General features: G+C 42.5%; 2 protein-coding genes and 4 non-coding genes across 6 annotated transcripts; 1 reads left to right on the top strand and 5 right to left on the bottom strand.

Moving 5' to 3' along the window:
• The first annotated feature begins 49 nt into the window (after positions 1 to 49).
• On the top strand, positions 50 to 2,807 carry LOC124872799 (surfeit locus protein 1). Its single transcript, XM_047373150.1, has 9 exons — positions 50 to 183; positions 285 to 345; positions 744 to 871; positions 978 to 1,060; positions 1,732 to 1,923; positions 2,002 to 2,074; positions 2,224 to 2,386; positions 2,489 to 2,570; positions 2,655 to 2,807. The coding sequence occupies exons 1-9, from the start codon at positions 121 to 123 to the stop codon at positions 2,719 to 2,721; spliced, it is 912 nt and encodes a 303-aa protein (XP_047229106.1). The 5' UTR covers positions 50 to 120; the 3' UTR covers positions 2,722 to 2,807.
• A 3,451-nt stretch (positions 2,808 to 6,258) lies between these two features.
• Positions 6,259 to 9,384, bottom strand: rpl7a (ribosomal protein L7a). The gene is made up of 8 exons (XM_047373152.1): positions 9,243 to 9,384; positions 8,339 to 8,459; positions 7,987 to 8,136; positions 7,540 to 7,680; positions 7,160 to 7,239; positions 6,787 to 6,917; positions 6,486 to 6,555; positions 6,259 to 6,398 (listed from the first exon to the last, which is right to left on the bottom strand). Exons 1-8 carry the CDS (start codon positions 9,243 to 9,245, stop codon positions 6,294 to 6,296), a joined length of 801 nt encoding a protein of 266 aa, XP_047229108.1. The 5' UTR covers positions 9,246 to 9,384; the 3' UTR covers positions 6,259 to 6,293.
• LOC124873174 lies at positions 7,023 to 7,099 on the bottom strand. The gene has a single exon (XR_007039467.1). It is a non-coding gene; the product is annotated as a small nucleolar RNA SNORD36 (small nucleolar RNA).
• On the bottom strand, positions 7,318 to 7,390 carry LOC124873173. Its single transcript, XR_007039466.1, has one exon. It is a non-coding gene; the product is annotated as a small nucleolar RNA SNORD36 (small nucleolar RNA).
• LOC124873176 lies at positions 7,755 to 7,818 on the bottom strand. Its single transcript, XR_007039469.1, has one exon. It is a non-coding gene; the product is annotated as a small nucleolar RNA SNORD24 (small nucleolar RNA).
• Positions 8,213 to 8,285, bottom strand: LOC124873175. Its single transcript, XR_007039468.1, has one exon. It is a non-coding gene; the product is annotated as a small nucleolar RNA SNORD24 (small nucleolar RNA).
• Positions 9,385 to 18,781: the final 9,397 nt, after the last annotated feature.

The raw sequence follows: 18,781 nt of genomic DNA, 5'->3' as shown, positions 1-18,781 counted from the left end.
CCCGGAAAGAGTAACACCACAAACCGTCCCCCTACATGTCCGAACAGCAGGAAACGAGTCAGTTATGTAGCTTGTTTCACCTGCTGGTAAGGCTCGTTTTTATCGTTGTTTTGACCCACCATGGCGTCTCTGAAATCCCTGCTGGCTTATTCCAGCAGGCTTCTTCCGACATTTTGGAAGCAGGCAAGTTTCTGTGTATTATTTATAACTTTATTCTCCAGAGAAAGTGTGAATGTCCTGTTTACCTCCAGAAAGGTGAGTTTAACCTGGTTTTACTTCATTAGACTCCTGTCACTAACATCAAGAGGACTTTCTTCCTCCCAGCACTCTTCAGACGCGCAGACGGTACGCACAGTTTCTGTAATCAGTCTACTTTTATTATAGCAGTGATGAATCTGCATAATATTGACTGAGCCTTTTATCAAATTTTTTTCATTATGTATGCATGTATTTATTCGTCTATTTTGTATTCAATCAACTATTTACTTTTTATTTATTTATTTACCGGTTTATTTTGTTATAATTGTTTAGATATTTATTTGTATTATTCCATCAGCCATTTTTGTACGTAACTATATATTTGTTCCTCTTTTAATTTATTCATGTATTCATTAAACTATTTAATTAATTCTTACTAGTTTATTTTGCCATTCATATATCTATTATTGTATCAGTCCTGTTTCTGCATTCAAAAGTTAGTTTGAGTTGTGTGAAAAATTCTCTTTGTTGCTGTAATTTTTCAGGCAGGTTTATTATCTTTGGTCGACGGTGCAGTTCTGCAGCAGCCAATGCAGAGAAGAGCGAGGACTCCTTCCTCAAGTGGTTCCTGCTGCTCATCCCTGCAACCACCTTTGGCCTTGGTACCTGGCAGGTACATCTTCATTCCAAAATGAAGAATTTATCCCTTTTACTTTGTTTTGTTTGAGCTTTTTATGGTGTTTTTTGAATTGAGCTTAGATTGTTTTCTTCTTGTGAAGGTGAAAAGGCATCAGTGGAAGCTGGGACTAATCGATGAGCTAAAACGTCTGACCACAGCAGAGCCTGTTCCCCTTCCTCCTGAGTGAGTTACTAAATCCACCTTCTTTGCATGCACTGAGGGTTACACAGCGCGTCGTACTGGCACAACTGTTGTAGGTTTACAGGAAACGCATGATTTTGCTTTACATTTGTTAAAAATTCAATTTTGCTAACAAAAAACATCTGTTAATATTAACAAAAACGCCTGGGGTGAGATGACCACCATGCCAAAATTCAACTACGTTCTTAGCCAAACTGTGGGGTAAAGTATTAAGCTAGTACTTAGTAATAGATACAATGTTTAGAATATTTGTAAAGTGATTATAGCAATCAAGTAGGATGAAAAAACTCAGAATAAACCAAATTATTTAACTTATTTATATACTTAATTTATTAAGGAAAATGCGGTTCAACATAGTAAACATAAAGGACATTTGATGCTCTGCTTAAAAAGTATACAGTATAGCAATTTGTTGATTCAGAACTGCAGTCCATGGCTGGGCTTTGAAAGATTAACAATAAACCTACACATCAGTGCATCTCAACAGTGAGTCCTGTCACCAAATAAAACAGTTTAAAATGTTCAATTTGAGATTAATTTAAGTTTTTCTTTAACACTTCTTTACTTGGGGTGCTAACAAACCTGTCTGCTTCTGCGTGTATCATGTTCATAATTGTGCAGATATTCTTGTTCTTTGTCTCTCTGGGTCTTAGTCCTGTTGAAGTGAACAAACTAGAGTACAGAAGGGTGAAAGTTCGCGGGCACTACGATCACTCTCAGGAGCTGTACATCATGCCCCGCTCACCCGTCGACCCGGAAAAAGAGGCCAGAGAGGCAGGCAGCCTGTCCTCGAGTGGAGAAATTGGAGCCAATGTAATCACGCCATTTCACTGCTCTGACCTTGGGTAATAGGATAGAGCAAATCATTACGGTGTAACCACAAGACACTGGATCTAACCTCTGCTGTATTCTGTGCCCTGCAGCATCAAAATCCTGGTCAACAGAGGATACGTACCAAAGCAGAAAATACAACCAGAGACCAGAACGAAAGGGCAGGTTAGTGTTTTAACTTGGGTTACCCATCAGAGCCTGGCTGGGTTTATGCAGGAAGGTTTCAATCATAAAATAAAATCTTTGTCAAAGTAACTATAGTCCAGGTAACACTGTACTTTATTGCTCATTTACCTTCAACTGACATCCTGCAGGTGGTGGATGAGGTGGAAGTGTTGGGGGTCGTCAGGCTGACAGAAACACGTAAACCTTTTGTACCGAACAACGACGAAGAGAGAAACCGCTGGTATTACCGTGACCTGGAGGCCATGTCTCGCATCACTGGAGCTGCTCCCATCTTCATCGATGCTGACTTCAGTAAGAACTTCAGCAGAATGAGGCACTCTGTAATCAGAGGACATGTTCACCCCCACACATTAGCAACACATTTACTAATCTGAAAGGTTCTGTATGACACAGAGAGCACGATTCCAGGGGGACCAGTCGGGGGACAGACCCGGGTCACACTGAGAAATGAACACGTGCAATACATCATAACTTGGTTTGTTGGACCCTCTTAAATTTAGATCTGACAACTTGAACTACATGTTTTATTGACTTATTGCAGAATATTTTTGTTTTCCAGGTATGGTTTGTGTGCAGCTACGTCCTACATGTGGTACGCCAAGTTCATCAGGAAGATAAAAATTTAATCATGTATTGCTGAGACTGATGTCGACTCTTCTATGTATCACTGCTTTATTGTCTGTACATCCAAAAAATAAAAAGTATACAATCATTTTTTGTTACTGCTACTTGGAAATCTGTGAACTAGTAAAACATAGGCAATTGTGAATTTATTGCTTATTAATAGAAGGCTGGTCAAAAAGTACAAGCGGGGCTTCTGCACGTTCCTGTAACTTGAATGCAAGACTATTTTGGGTCATTTAAGATAATTGCTTAAATGTAACATTGAGGCCCGAAAGTACCACAATCAACATAAAAAGTGATCAAATATTTGATAGTTGAAATAAAAGTAAAGTACATTAGATGTATCTATAAAAAATTTTAAGTAATTAAATTCTCAATATTTGCTTATATTGAAAACTTCAATTCATTATGTTAAGATCATATTATTCCAGTATTTCATTACCATTTCATGTAGTACTTGTCCATCATGAAACAATTGAACCTTTCACACTGGTTTGTGAAATGTACAGTAACAGCTGATTGGTTAAGAGACAAATCCTTTTATCCATAGCAATGGTAGCTTTAACAGCTGACTGATGCCTGAGGCAGACAGATAAAAATGAAAGATGTGAAGAACATCGCCTCACAACCTGGAATTAAAATGGATTGTTTGCTCCATTTCATTTACAGAACATGCCTGCAACTTTGAATATGTATTATTTTTGTATGGTGAAGCAAACAAAAAACAGGATAAAATAACAGAAAATGTCAGCATGCGTAACTGTTCACCCCCTTTAAGTCTGTACTTTGTAAAGTCACCTTTTGAGGCAATTACAGCTGCAAGGTGGATAAGTCTGAGTTTGCTACATCTTGCCTCTGGGATTTTTTTTTTCTAACCAGATTCTCAACTGGATTGAGATCTGGACTTTGACTAGACCATTCCAACACATATTTTTCCCATTAAACTTCTGAAGTGTTGCTTTAGCAGTATGCTTTGGGTCATTGCTGGAAGGCGAACCTTACAGTCTCAAATCACAGGCAGACTGACAGATTTTGGTCAATAATATCCCTGTTTAGCAACATCGGGCTTGGACCGGTCCCTTCTGCTAAAACATCCCCACAGCATGATGCTGCCACCATCTTTCACTGTGGGGATAATGTTTTGGGGGTAATGGGATGTGTTGGGCATGCATCAGACGTTTCCTTGGTGGCTGGCTCCCAAGGACAGATACTCCAATCTCTGCTGTGGAAGTCTAAAACTCCTTCAACGTTACCATTGGTCTCTGTGCTGCCTCTCTGATTAAAGCGGTCCTTGCCTGGTCTGAGTTGTGGTGGCTGGCCCAGTCTTGGCAGGTTTGTTGTGGTATTGTGTTATTTCCATTTAAAAATTGATTTTTATGGGGCTTCAAGGGAATATTTGGATTTTTTTTTATAACCTCACCTCAACTTGTTTGGAAAGCTCATTGTCTTCATGGTGTGATGCCTCTTGTTTAGAGATGTTGCAGCCTTAGGCCTTTCGGTAAAGGTGCATTTATGCCAACAGATCATGTGAAACGATTGCACACCGGCATTCATTTCACCAATTATGACTCTTTAAGGTAATTGGTTGCACCAAAACATTTTTTTGGACTTCATAGCAAATGGAGTGGATACATAAGCACGTGTAAACACGTGCAAATTCCCTCATTTCACTTCACCAACTAGAGCCATCACATACAGGTCCTTCTCAAAATATTAGCATATTGTGATAAAGTTCATTATTTTCCATAATGTCATGATGAAAATTTTACATTCATATATTTTAGATTCATTGCACACTAACTGAAATATTTCAGGTCTTTTATTGTCTTAATACGGATGATTTTGGCATACAGCTCATAAAAACCCAAAATTCCTATCTCACAAAATTAGCATATTTCATCCGACCAATAAAAGAAAAGTGTTTTTAATACAAAAAACGTCAACCTTCAAGTAATCATGTACAGTTATGCACTCAATAATTGGTCGGGAATCCTTTTGCAGAAATGACTGCTTCAATATGGCGTGGCATGGAGGCAATCAGCCTGTGGCACTGCTGAGGTCTTATGGAGGCCCAGGATGCTTCGATAGCGGCCTTTAGCTCATCCAGAGTGTTGGGTCTTGAGTCTCTCAACGTTCTCTTCACAATATCTCACAGATTCTCTATGGGGTTCAGGTCAGGAGAGTTGGCAGGCCAATTGAGCACAGTGATACCATGGTCAGTAAACCATTTACCAGTGGTTTTGGCACTGTGAGCAGGTGCCAGGTCGTGCTGAAAAATGAAATCTTCATCTCCATAAAGCTTTTCAGCAGATGGAAGCATAAAGTGCTCCAAAATCTCCTGATAGCTAGCTGCATTGACCCTGCCCTTGATAAAACACAGTGGACCAACACCAGCAGCTGACACGGCACCCCAGACCATCACTGACTGTGGGTACTTGACACTGGACTTCTGGCATTTTGGCATTTCCTTCTCCCCAGTCTTCCTCCAGACTCTGGCACCTTGATTTCCGAATGACATGCAGAATTTGCTTTCATCCGAAAAAAGTACTTTGGACCACTGAGCAACAGTCCAGTGCTGCTTCTCTGTAGCCCAGGTCTGGGGAATGCGGCACCTGTAGCCCATTTCCTGCACACGCCTGTGCACGGTGGCTCTGGATGTTTCTACTCCAGACTCAGTCCACTGCTTCCGCAGGTCCCCCAAGGTCTGGAATCGGCCCTTCTCCACAATCTTCCTCAGGGTCCGGTCACCTCTTCTGGTTGTGCAGCGTTTTCTGCCACACTTTTTCCTTCCCACAGACTTCCCACTGAGGTGCCTTGATACAGCACTCTGGGAACAGCCTATTTGTTCAGAAATTTCTTTCTGTGTCTTACCCTCTTGCTTGAGGGTGTCAATAGTGGCCTTCTGGACAGCAGTCAGGTCGGCAGTCTTACCCATGATTGGGGTTTTGAGTGATGAACCAGGCTGGGAGTTTTAAAGGCCTCAGGAATCTTTTGCAGGCGTTTAGAGTTAACTCGTTGATTCAGATGATTAGGTTCATAGCTCGTTATCACAATATGCTAATATTTTGAGAAGGACCTGTAAATAAGATTACATTTTTTTTGCTGGTGGGCATCTCGTCTTAACGCAACAAATGATGGTACCTTATCAAATCCAAAACTTGGTATGGAAAATCCGAACACTGACTTTTTAAAAAGGTCTTACAAATTCCATTTTAAAATCTTAAAACAACATCGTTTCCACCAACAAAGCCATCACAAGTCAGTTGTGAAGCTTGCATCTGCAGAATGCTTAGATCGAGTGAAACAGGACTTGCTTTAGTTCATGTAAAATTTACAGGTCACCTACACTTTGCTCCCCGTATAGCCACCTGTTTCCAGTGATTTGGTTATGCCATGTCCACAAAGCATATTTTAGATGCTTCTATGAACACAGAAAATATTTGGTTAAATCTCCAGGCTGTGTACATATTTTCATTCTTTGACTGCAACGTGTGAGAAAATGCTGTGCCACATTTAGACAGAGTAACAAACAAAATCACTTGTATTAGAACATACATTTTTTATTCCAAACATCTTAACCAAGCTTGGTTGCCAGTTCCTTGGCCTTAGCCTTCTCCAGCTTTGTAAAGCGGGCTGTGGATTTGGGGCCCAGGATACCACCTCCCCAGTGACGACGGATCTGTAAAAACAATTCAGGTTGTTTAACATAAGTTTTTCTTTTAGGTAAATATTACCAAAAACAAAGACACCACAAATTAAAGCATACCTCCTCATATCTGTCATTGTAGTTGGTCTTGATAGCTTCCACAAGCTTAGCCAGAGCACCTTTATCCTCACTGAAAAAGACAACACTAGTCAATACCAACATTTATAAGGAACTAAAAGCATTTAGCACCACTGCTACCACAGTGGCAAATACATCCTTGTTAATCCCATTTGTACATAATACATACTACTCTAGAATGTAAATATGTAAAAGACGGTTTCAGCTGTTATGATGAAGACTAAGAATCGTGTCCCTAAACTCCAAATGATAGACCTAAAGTTTATTTTATGTCGACACTTACGGGTTAACCTGTGTGAAAGCAAATGAAGTACATGTCTTCCTGTGCACCAGTCTACCCAGCCTGGCTTTGCCCTTCACGATACAGTATGGGACGCCCATCTTACGGCACAGAGCAGGCAGGAAAACCACAAGCTGAAAAGGCAGGATACATGCAAGATCTGTTAGAAACATGCAGGTGCATCAATATGGTGTTTATTCTGACCACCGTATGGAAGGAGAACCACTCTTTAAATGGTCACTGCTCAGGGTTAAAAAGCTCGTATGTTTTGATCCACACAAAAGATTCAGGTGAAGAAATTCAGACATCATTGCCAGTGACCACTTTTCAAGATCAGCTAGACTCATTGTTACTCCAACTTTTCTCAAAGTCTTACTTCAATGGGATCCACATCATGAGCAATGACGACCAGCTGAGCCTTCTTATTCTCCACCAGAGAGGTAACGGTATTCACACCTGGAGAGAAGATGGGAAACAAATTGAACTTCTCATCTGCCAGCACAAATACGAGAAAAATCATTTAATACTGTGGCCAATGCTCAGGGTTAAAAAGCTCAAAAAGCATCAAGGTAAGTTTCAGGTGAAGAAATTCAAGTCATCATTGCACCCTGGCCAAGTTGGAAAAAGCTGAATCAACAATGTCATAAACTGTCCAATGTTATAAAGAAAATTATATTGTCCAGTTTAATAGGAAGTATTCTTTGTGGAGTACAAATGTCTACTTTTGCACAACTCTTGTAGTTTAATACACCTCACCTGCACGGACGACAGGAGGCCTCTTGGTGGGAGTGTCTCCTTTCCCAGCCGCCTTCTGCTCAGCACGAGCCAGCAGCCTCTTCCTCTTCTCCTGCTTGGTCTCTGGTCTGTACTTGTGGGCCAGCTTAAACAGCTGGGTGGCTAAAACAGAGCAAAGCACATAAAGTTAGAAAATAACACATGAACACAGCAATTAAGTAGGCATTTCAGCTAAATGCATCAGTGATCTTGGTGGAAATGTCATCACAATCAGATAGCAAATATTTCACATCATGTGCAAAGGAACATCAGTAAGGGATTACTTGAGAACGCGATACAAGAGATGCATCCATCGGCCAGAAAAGTCTAAATTACAAACTTCCACTAGTTTTGGTCTGACAAGTTTGTACTGGCCGGAAAAATCCTACTCAATGCATCTCTATAGTACGCTCTCTTTTAGTTTCTTACCCGTCTGGCGGTCCAAGGCCTGGGTGAACTGGTTGATCGCAGGGGGAACCTTCAGACGCTTGTACAGAATGGAGCGTTGCCTCTGCAGGCGAACGTAACGAGGCCATTTCACAAAGCGCGTCAGATCACGCTTTGGTTGAATATCCTGGCCTGTGGAAAACAAAACAAATGTTTCACTTGTGACAGTTCACATCTTCATCTGTTGCCTCATTCTTCGTACTGAAAGTGCATCAGCGATCTTGGTGGAAGAATATCATCAAAGATGTTAAGATAGCAAATATTCTTTTACATCATCTGCACCAACACTGTATAAATTGTCCCATAGGAAAAGAAATCGAGGGTTAGTACTCACCGATGCCAAAGTTCTTTGGCCTCTTCTCAAAGAGGGGATTGACAACTTTCTTGGCCTCATGTTTTTTGGCCACAGAAGGGGCAGGTGCCACCTTCTTCCCCTTAGCCTTCTTTCCCTTAGGCTGGAAGATGGGGAAAAATAAAATAAAAAACATTAAGATGATTAACCTAACACGTCACAAGCTTAGACATCTCAGACTGTACATGAACTAGACCAAAGTAATGTTCAATGATAACTATTTGGAACAGTTTTGGGCTGTGCTAAACGCCAAATCATTCGTGTATGAAGCTAGTTTAAAATAGGATAAATTGGTTCAAACTCGTGTAAAGAATGGGACCTAGCCACATTGACAAATTGCATTACTACACTTAAATACGTTTAAGTACACAGGTAAATAACTTTGCTAATAATAAATTCAAATTATGGAACAATAAGAAAATTCTTAAATTTAAGCTGCAAGCTAGCTTAATTTAACCCTCTGCTTCATCATGGAGTGCTAGCCACAGCTAAGTCGATGCTAAGGCCCATTTAGCCAACGCTATTAGCTTAACGCAGCCGGAGACGGTTGGCTTGGTCAATATGCAAGTTTAGCAGAGTTTTGACTAGTTTTAAATAAAAACTCAAATGTGAATAAAAGAGAATTAAAATCCCGAATCCAGCGGGACTACCTGGCATTAGCTTGTACCAATACAACGCTGCTCGTACCGGCTACACTTCAGTCACTCAAACCCAGTTTTAATCAAAAATACCACCATGCAGCCAGGCAATATCCATAAACTAATAACAAAATGACTTAAAATAATTGATAGTAAAATTCTAGACTATAATGGTAAGCATACAGACACGGATGCAAGCAGATACAACAGCTAAAACATTTTCCCAGAAGAGTCGAACATGTACCTACCATGTCGGTTCAGGCAGAAAGGAAGACCGGAGGATGTGGCTCGGGTAAAATACCGCGAGATTTGCAACGCGACTACGTCTATGTATGAGCGGCTCTGCGTCGGGCTGATTTGGAGTCAGCTTCTTATCTTCTCATTGGCCACAACACAATAGTTGGAACTAATGGGAGAGAGACCCAGAATCAGCTACCAGTGTGAAAATTGACAAAATTAATTTGCAAATTACAGAAAGGTTTTTACTTTGATTGTCAGTCCGTCCCATTTTATTCACAAAGGACATTTAAAAACACATTGTTTAAACCAAAGTGCTAGCACTAAAAAGTAAAATTAAGACACAAATAGTAAAATAGTGAAATATACCCAAAAATGAAAACAGTAAAATTACACAACTGTAGCAAATAAAAGAACAAGAGACCAACCCACACTGTGTCAAAAAGCCACAGAAAATAGGCGTGTTTTTAAGAGAGACTTAAGAGAAGAGGCCTATCTGATATTTTATGGCAACTTGTTCCACAATTTTCATGCCACAGCTGAAAAGGCCTGATCTCCTCTGAGTTTCTGCTTAGTTTTTGGTACAGTCACTAGAAGCTGTTCAGATGATCTAAAAGCCCTTGGTGAAACATAAGGCTGAAGCAAACCAGAGAGATATGGAGGAGCAAGGCCATTTAGACATTTAAAAGCTAAGAGTAGAATTTTAAAAACGACTCTTTGGTGCATAGGCAGCCAGTGGAGTGACGACAGAGTGTGAGAAATATACAGGGTTGGACAATGAAACTGAAACACCTGGTTATAGACCACAATAACTTATTAGTATGGTGTAGGGCCTCCTTTTGCGGCCATTACAGCATCAATTCGTCTTGGGAATGACATATACAAGTCCTGCACAGTGGTCAGAGGGATTTTAAGCCATTCTTCTTGCAGGATAGTGGCCAGGTCAGTATGTGATACTGGTGGAGGAAAACGTTTCCTGACTCGCTCCTCCAAAACACCCCAAAGTGTCTTAATAATATTTAGATCTGGTGACTGTGCAGGCCATGGGAGATGTTCAACGTCACTTTCATGTTCATCAAACCAATCTTTCACCAGTCTTGCTGTGTGTATTGGTGCATTGTCATCCTGATACACGGCACCGCCTTCAGGATACAATGTTTGAACCATTGGATGCACATGGTCCTCAAGAATGGTTTGGTAGTCCTTGGCAGTGACGCGCCCATCTAGCATGAGTATATGGCAGCCCAAACCATCACTGATCCACCCCCATGCTTCAGTCTGGGCATGCAACAGTCTCGGTGGTATGCTTCTTTGGGGCTTCTCCACACCGTAACTCTAATGGATGTGGGGAAAACAGTAAAGGTGGACTCATCAGAGAACAATACATGTTTCACATTGTCCACAGCCCAAGATTTGCGCTCCTTGCACCATTGAAACCGACGTTTGGCATTGGCATGAGTGACCAAAGGTTTGGCTATAGCAGTCCGGCCATGTATATTGACCCTGTGGAGCTCCCGACGGACAGTTCTGGTGGAAACAGGAGAGTTGAGGTGCACCTTTAATTCTACCGTGATTGGGGCAGCCATGGTTTTATGTTTTTGGATACAATCTGGGTTAGCACCCGAACATCCCTTTCAGACAGCTTCCTCTTGCGTCCACAGTTAATCCTGTTGGATGTGGTTCGTCCTTCTTGGTGGTATGCTGACATTACCCTGGATACCGTGGCTCTTGATACATCACAAAGACTTGCTGTCTTGGTCACAGATGCGCCAGCAAGACGTGCACCAACAAATTGTCCTCTTTTGAACTCTGGTATGTCACCCATAATGTTGTGTGCATTTCAATATTTTGAGCAAAACTGTGCTCTTACCCTGCTAATTGAACCTTCACACTCTGCTCTTACTGGTGCAATGTGCAATCAATGAAGACTGGCTACCAGGCTGAACCAATTTAGCCATGAAACCGCCCACACTAAAATGACAGGTGTTTCAGTTTTATTGTCCAACCCCTGTATGTTCATGTTTGTGTGTTCCTTTTAAAAGACGACCAGCAGCATTCTGGACAAGCTGAAGGCGTGAAAGAGAGGCCATAAAGAGCATAAAGTGAATTGCAGTAATCTAGACACATTGTCATAAATGCATGGATTAGTATTTCCAGATCATGGTTTGACAAGACTGGTTTTAGTTTTGCTACTTGACATAGATGACAGAAACCTTTCTGCAAGACACTGCTGACTTGGTTATTGAACTTGAGACCCGAATCCAGCATTACACCAAGATTTTTAACCTGTTGCTTGACAAATGGTTCCAGATCACCAAGGCTTGGAAGAGGGGTGCATGAATTACTATTAGGGCTGAATAAAATAACCTCTTTTTTCTTGTCATTAAAGCTCAGAAAATTCATGGCCATCCTTGCTTTGATTTTGTCTAGACACTTTAGGAAAGGCTGAATGGAGCATGGACTATTTGGCTTTATTGGGAGGTAAATTTGACAGTAATCCACATAACAATGAATGGAGATGCATTGATTTCTCAAGATTGACCCTAATGGAAGAAGATACAAAGAAAAAATGAGAGGGTCAAGAATTGAACCTTGGGGAACTCAACAGGAGAAAGGTGCTGAATTAGACTTTCGAATGAACAGAAACTTCTGCACTGCAGGTATGAACAAAACCAATCTAATGTTACACCTTTAATCCCCACCCAGTGTTCCAAACGGGATGTTAGGATACTGTGGTCAATTGTGTCAAAAGTTGCTGTTAGGTCTAAAAGTACTAAAATCACAAAACTTCCAGAATCAGTTGCTAAATGGACATCATTAAAAACCTTCAACAATGCTGTTTCAGTGCCATGAAGATGTTTAAAACCCAAATGGAAAATCTCCCAAATCCCATTACTGTTCAGAAAGTAATTTAATTAGATGGAAACAATTTTCACCAATATATTTGACAGAAATGGTAGTTTTGAGATCGGTCTAAAATTTAAGTACACTGAAGGGTCTAGGCCCATTTTTTTTAACAGTGTGTTTACCACAGCATGCTTAAAAGCATTGTGAACCACTCCATAGGCCAGACTTCATGTTGGCAAACACTGAGGGTCCAATTGAAGAGAACACCTGCTTAAAAAGACACCCAGGGCTGGAAACAGGCTCAAGCTGATTAAAGACAGTCAAGCAGGGAACCACGGAAGATGGATCATGTCCAGAAGATGGGATATATGATCTCGTGTACTGAACTTTGTCAACAAAGAGTCCTTCAGAATTGTAGATTAGGGAACATTTACAATAGAATGATGGCTTTAAAACTGTATATGTGAGTTATGACAATTTAAAGCAATAATTTTAGAAACATATTAGTTTTTCTCAAATTTACAAGTATTCTGGTAACATTCCCAGCACGATATCTTTAAGTCAAAAGCAACCAGCAATTTGTCCTTTTTCCACATTTGTTCTGCTCTCCTGCACTGTCACCTGACTTCTCGGGTGGTCTCATTTAACCAGGGCCGAGGTGTATCCTGATTTTAAATGGGGCCATTGTCTTAACTGAGAGCTCCTCAAACTGTGAGAGCAGCTTATTTGTAGCAACAGACCCAGAGGTCCCAGAGTCTCTGGCAGTTAAAACAGAGGAAAAAAGAGCAGCATTAGAAGAGTTAAAAATCTGACGTCTGGCTGGATCACCGGTTTTAAACTACAGGACAAGGGAGACATCAAATAAAACAGGCTTATGATCTAAAAAACAAAGCATCCTTGATTTCCAGATCAAAAATGGATACACCATATGATAAAACCAGGTCCAATGTGTGCCCTTGCTGGTGAGTGGGACCGGACACACTCTGCACAAGGTTAAAAGACTGAGTGAGATTCAAAAACTGCTGGGCCAACAGATTGTCATGGCAGCAGACATGGATTTTAAAATCCCCCACAATTAAAACCCTGTTGTATGTAAGCATTATTTCAGCCAAGAATTCTGAGAGGTCACTCAAAAAGTCCTTGTTGTATTTTTGTTGTCTGTAAATCACAGCACACAGAGCTGGCTGGAAACAACCCAGTTCAAACACAAGCAGTTCAATGCTTGAGAAGTTCATCAGTTCCTAAAGTTGTTTGCAGTGAAATTGTTTCTTGTTCAGATACTACCCTACTCAGTAGCCATACTCTTGGATTTTAAACCATCCCTCTCAGATCTTCTTGTCAACACCAATGTTCCTGTGTTGTACGCCACCATCTAGTTTGTTTTTATTGCTATTTTGCTAACCCTAACCCCTAACTTCCAATTTGAAAAAAAGTTTTATTTTGCATCTACCCAGAATGGCGTTTGACTGCACATGAGTCCTCAACTGCACTCTTGGCAGCTGACTACAGGAAATTCATACACCAAAAAGTCCTAGTACAGATGATGATGAAGGCTGAGGACAAGGAGTGATGTCCATCGCAAAAAAAGAACTTTGAGATCCAATTCCAAGTATTAGGATAGTGTTAGCAACACAATAGCATGATCACTTTTGGTATACATGTAACCTAACATCTGATAAAAGTTGTAAGCATACAGTTCCTAACTTCCAAATAATTAGACCTACTAGCATATATGAATATATAGTATATTTATCTCATCTTGTCTCGTTGTCTTCCGCTTTATCCGGGACTGGGTTGCGGGGGAAGCAGACTCAGCAGAGACGCCCAGACGTCCCTCTCCCCAGACACCTCCAGCTCCTCCGGGGGGAGTGCAAGGCGTTCCCAGGCCAGCTGAGAGACATAGTCCCTCCAGCGTGTCCTGGGTCGTCCCCTGGGCCTTTCCCCAGTAGGACGTGCCTGGAACACCTCCCGAGGAAGGCGTCCAGGGGGCATCCGGTATAGATGCCCGAGCCACCTCAACTGGCTCCTCTCGATGTGGAGGAGCAGCGGCTCTACTCTGAGCCCCTCCCGGATGGCTGAGCCCCTCACCCTATCTCTAAGGGAGTGCCCGGCCACCCTACGGAGGAAGCTCATTTCAGCCGCTTGTATCCGGGATCTCGTTCTTTCGGTCATGACCCAAAGTTCATGGCCATAGGTGAGGGTAGGAACGTAGACCGACCGGTAAATCGAGAGCTTTGCTTTTCGGCTCAGCTCTCTCTTCACCACAACGGACCGGCACAGCGCCCCCATTACTGTGGCAGCCACACCGATCCATCGGTCGATCTCCCGCTCCATTCTTCCCTCACTCGTGAACAAGACCCCGAGATACTTAAACTCCTCCACTTGAGGCAGGAACTCCCCTCCAACCTGAAGAGGACAAGCCACCCTTTTCCGGTCGAGAACCGTGGCCTCGGACTTGGAGGAGCTGATCTTCATCCCAGCCGCTTCATACTCGGCCGCGAACCGCCCCAGTGCATGCTGTAGGTCTTGGCTACAGGGGGCCAGCAGGACCACGTCATCTGCAAAAAGAAGAGACGAAATCCTCTGGTCCCCAAACCAGACCCCCTCCGGCCCTTGGCTGCGCCTAGAAATCCTGTCCATAAAAGTTATGAACAGGACCAGTGACAAAGGGCAGCCCTGCCGGAGTTCAACATGCACCGGGAACAGGTCCGACTTAGTGCCGGCAATGCGAACCAAATTCCTGCTCCGCTTGTACAGAGACCGGATGGCCCCTAGTAAAGGGCCCCCGATTCCATACTCCTGGAGCACCCCCACAGGGCATCACGAGGGACACAGTCGAATGCTTTCTCCAGGTCCACAAAACACTTGTGGACCGGTTGGGCAAACTCCCATGAACCCTTGAGTACCCTGTAGAGGGTATAGAGCTGGTCCAGTGTTCCACGGCCGGGACGAAAACCACACTGCTCCTCCTGAAGCCGAGGTTCGACTATAGGTCGGACTCTCCTCTCCAATACCCTGGCGTAGGCCTTACCAGGGAGGCTGAGGAGTGTGATCCCCCTGTAGTTGGAACACACCCTCCGGTCCCCCTTCTTATGTAGGGGCACCACCACCCCAGTCTGCCAATCCAAAGGCACTGTCCCTGTCCGCCACGCAATGTTGAAGAGGCGTGTCAACCATGACAGCCCCACAACATCCAAAGACTTGAGGTACTCAGGGCAGATCTCATCCAACCCCGAAGCCCTGCCACCGCGGAGCTTTTTAACCACCTCGGTGACTTCAGCCTGGGTGATGAAAGAGTCCAACCCCGAGTCCCCAGCCTCTGTTTCCTCCAGGGAATCCGTGATGGCAGGATTGAGGAGATCCTCGAAGTACTCCTTCCACCGCCCGATAATGTCCCCAGTCGAGGTCAGCAGCTCCCCACCCCCACTGTAAACAGTGTTGGCAAAGCACTGCTTCCCCCTCCTGAGGCGCCGGACAGTTTGCCAGAATCGCTTCGGGGCCAACTGGTAGTCCTTCTCCATGGCCTCACCCAACTCCTCCCAGGTCCGGGTTTTTGCCTCTGCCACCGCCTGGGCCGCGGCACACTTGGCCCCACAGTACCCGTCAGCCGCCTCAGGAGTCCCACAAGTCAACCACAGCCGATAGGACTCCTTCAGCTTACTGCCGGTGTCCACCACTGGGTTTGGGGATTGCTGCCGCGACAGGCACCGCAGACCTTACGGCCGCAGCTACGGGCGGCAGCATCGACAATAGATGCAGAGAACATGGTCCACTCGGACTCTATGTCTCCAACATCCCTCGGAATCTGGTCAAAGCTCTCCCGGAGGTGAAAGTTGAATACATCCCTGGCCATGGGGTCCGCCAGACATTCCCATTTATTTATTTATTACATTAAGTCCTAAAAACTGATTTTACAGCACGTTTTATAATTATTAGCAGCCCTGGTAAAGATGTATAAAATTTAAATTAAATTGTTATTGAAACTTAGTGGCCCCCTGGGAATCCACTCTATATGGCAGTTTTCAAACAGTGAGCTTTGAAGTTTTGCCTCTCCCATTAACGTGCATTGTGTGAAAATAAGCTTGGATCCTCATTCAGTTGTGTTCGTCACAGTTGTAAATGCTTTAAACTATTGAACTGATCTGATTGGGCATGTTGGTAAGTATAGGTTAAAATCTTCTTGGATCTATCTGCTGGTTTATGAAGATCAACAAATCAAACTTACCCATATACCATGTGCTCTTGTGTTTTCAATTTTGAAAACTGACCAATGTCTCTGATTTTTATCAGAAACTTAGCTGATTAAAGCCTAGTCCACATGTGCAAATACAGCAATTACATTAGAAAAACAAGGAAGATCCTTAGGTTTTCGGTGGTTGCTATGGTTCCAAACAAAGGTGCATCAATGCATTATCATTTAAACAAAACATATGTGCATCATAATATTTAAACAAACACTTGCATCATAATATTTAAACACAAACACATGTTCATTACAGCATTTAAAACACATACATGGGTTGGAGAATGAAACTGAAACACCTGGTTTTAGACCACAATAACTTATTAGTATGGTATAGGGCCTACTTTTGCAGCCAATACACCGTCAATTCTTCTTGGGAATGACATATACAAGTCCTGCACAGTGGTCAGATGGATTTTAAGCCATTCTTCATGCAGGATAGTGGCCAGGTCATTACGTGATACTGGTGGAGGAAAACGTTTCCTGACTCGCTCCTCCAAAACACCCCAAAGTGTCTTAATAATATTTAGATCTGGTGACTGTGCAGGCCATGGGAAACGTTCAACGTCACTTTCATGTTCATCAAACCAATCTTTCACCAGTCTTGCTGTGTGTATTGGTGCATTGTCATCCTGATACACGGCACTGCCTTCAGGATACAATGTTTGAACCATTGGATGCACATGGTCCTCAAGAATGGTTTGGTAGTCCTTGGCAGTGACACGCCCATCTAGCACAAGTATTGGGCCAAGGGAATGCCATGATATGGCAGCCCAAACCATCACTGATCCACCCCCATGCTTCACTCTGGGCATGCAACAGTCTGCGTGGTACGCTCCTTCGGGGCTTCTCCACACCGTAACTCTCCCAGATGTGGGGAAAACAGTAAAGGTGGACTCATCAGAGAACAATACATGTTTCACATTGTCAACAGCCCAAGATTTGCGCTCATTGCACCATTGAAATCGACGTTTGGCATTGGCATGAGTGACCAAAGGTTTGGCTATAGCAGTCCGGCCATGTATATTGACCCGGTGGAGCTCCCGACGGACAGTTCTGGTGGAAACAGGAGAGTTGAGGTGCACCTTTAATTCTGCCGTGATTGGGGCAGCCATGATTTTATGTTTTTGGATACAATCCAGGTTAGCACCCCAACATCCCTTTCAGACAGCTTCCTCTTGCGTCCACAGTTAATCCTGTTGGATGTGGTTCGTCCTTCTTGATGGTATGCTGACATTACCCTGGATACCGGGGCTCTTGATACATCACAAAGACTTGCTGTCTTGGTCACAGATGCGCCAGCAAGACGTGCACCAACAAATTGTCCTCTTTTGAACTCTGGTATGTCACCCATAATGTTGTGTGCATTTCAATATTTTGAGCAAAACTGTGCTCTTACCCAGCTAATTGAACCTTCACACTATGCTCTTACTGGTGCAATGTGCAATCAATGAAGACTGGCTACCAGGCTGGTCCAATTTAGCCATGAAACCTCCCACACTAAAATGACAGGTGTTTTAGTGTCATTGTCCAACCCCTGTACATGTGCATCATAGCATTTAAACACAAACATATGTGCATCATAGCATTTAAAACACATACATGTGCATCATAGCATTTAAAACACATACATGTGCATCATAGCATTTAAAACACATACATGTGCATCATAGCATTTAAACACAAACACATGTGCATCATAACAAGTGAACAATAACAATACTACAGTTTTAAAAAGATATTTTCTCAGACTTTCTTCACGTCCGTGCATGTTCTGGTAATTGGATTTTCTTATCAGAAACTAAAAAAAGTAGTTATTTAATGTTTCTATTAATACGAGATGTGAAAATGTAAAATTCTAATATCAGCTGTTTTCAGTGTGTTCATAAACATTCTTGTCCACATTATATTAATTCCCTGACTAATATTAACAGAGCCACTTTAAATAAATAGCTATTTTATAGTATCTAATTTTAACTCAAAATCGTCTTTATGGTTGACCTCTGAAATCATTATAATACAAAATTGCCCCACGTTTTATCCCATAAATTATAATCTGAATATAACCAGGCAAAAATTTTGATGTTTCAAAGAAATTATTGTGATATGTGATTTTATACCTTGCAGGTGTGTAAAAACATTCTGTACTGAAAAGAGAACCCTCTTTAACCGAACTAGTCATTTAGGAAGACCTTATTGTATGGCAGTCTAAGCCCATGCAGGACCCATTTAAGCGACGTACAAAATCACATAACTTCCGTAAATATGTTACGAAGAACTATAATAACGTATAATATACATATAATTGTATGTGTACTTTTCTTTCCTTATGTCTTATACTAATAATTCGTTTTTAGAGTTGAAAACGTTCATGCTTACCTGCTCTCGCGTCCCGCTCCTGCAGCCTGCGTCATGCCGTGCGGTGCGTGCGGCGCCTCGGCTCTGCAGAGGGGGAGCGGG

Source organism: Girardinichthys multiradiatus, chromosome 8 (genome assembly GCF_021462225.1).
Source record: "Girardinichthys multiradiatus isolate DD_20200921_A chromosome 8, DD_fGirMul_XY1, whole genome shotgun sequence".
Classification (NCBI taxonomy): domain Eukaryota; kingdom Metazoa; phylum Chordata; class Actinopteri; order Cyprinodontiformes; family Goodeidae; genus Girardinichthys; species Girardinichthys multiradiatus.
Note: the sequence above shows the minus strand (reverse complement) of the source record. Positions and strands in the feature narration are given on the sequence as shown.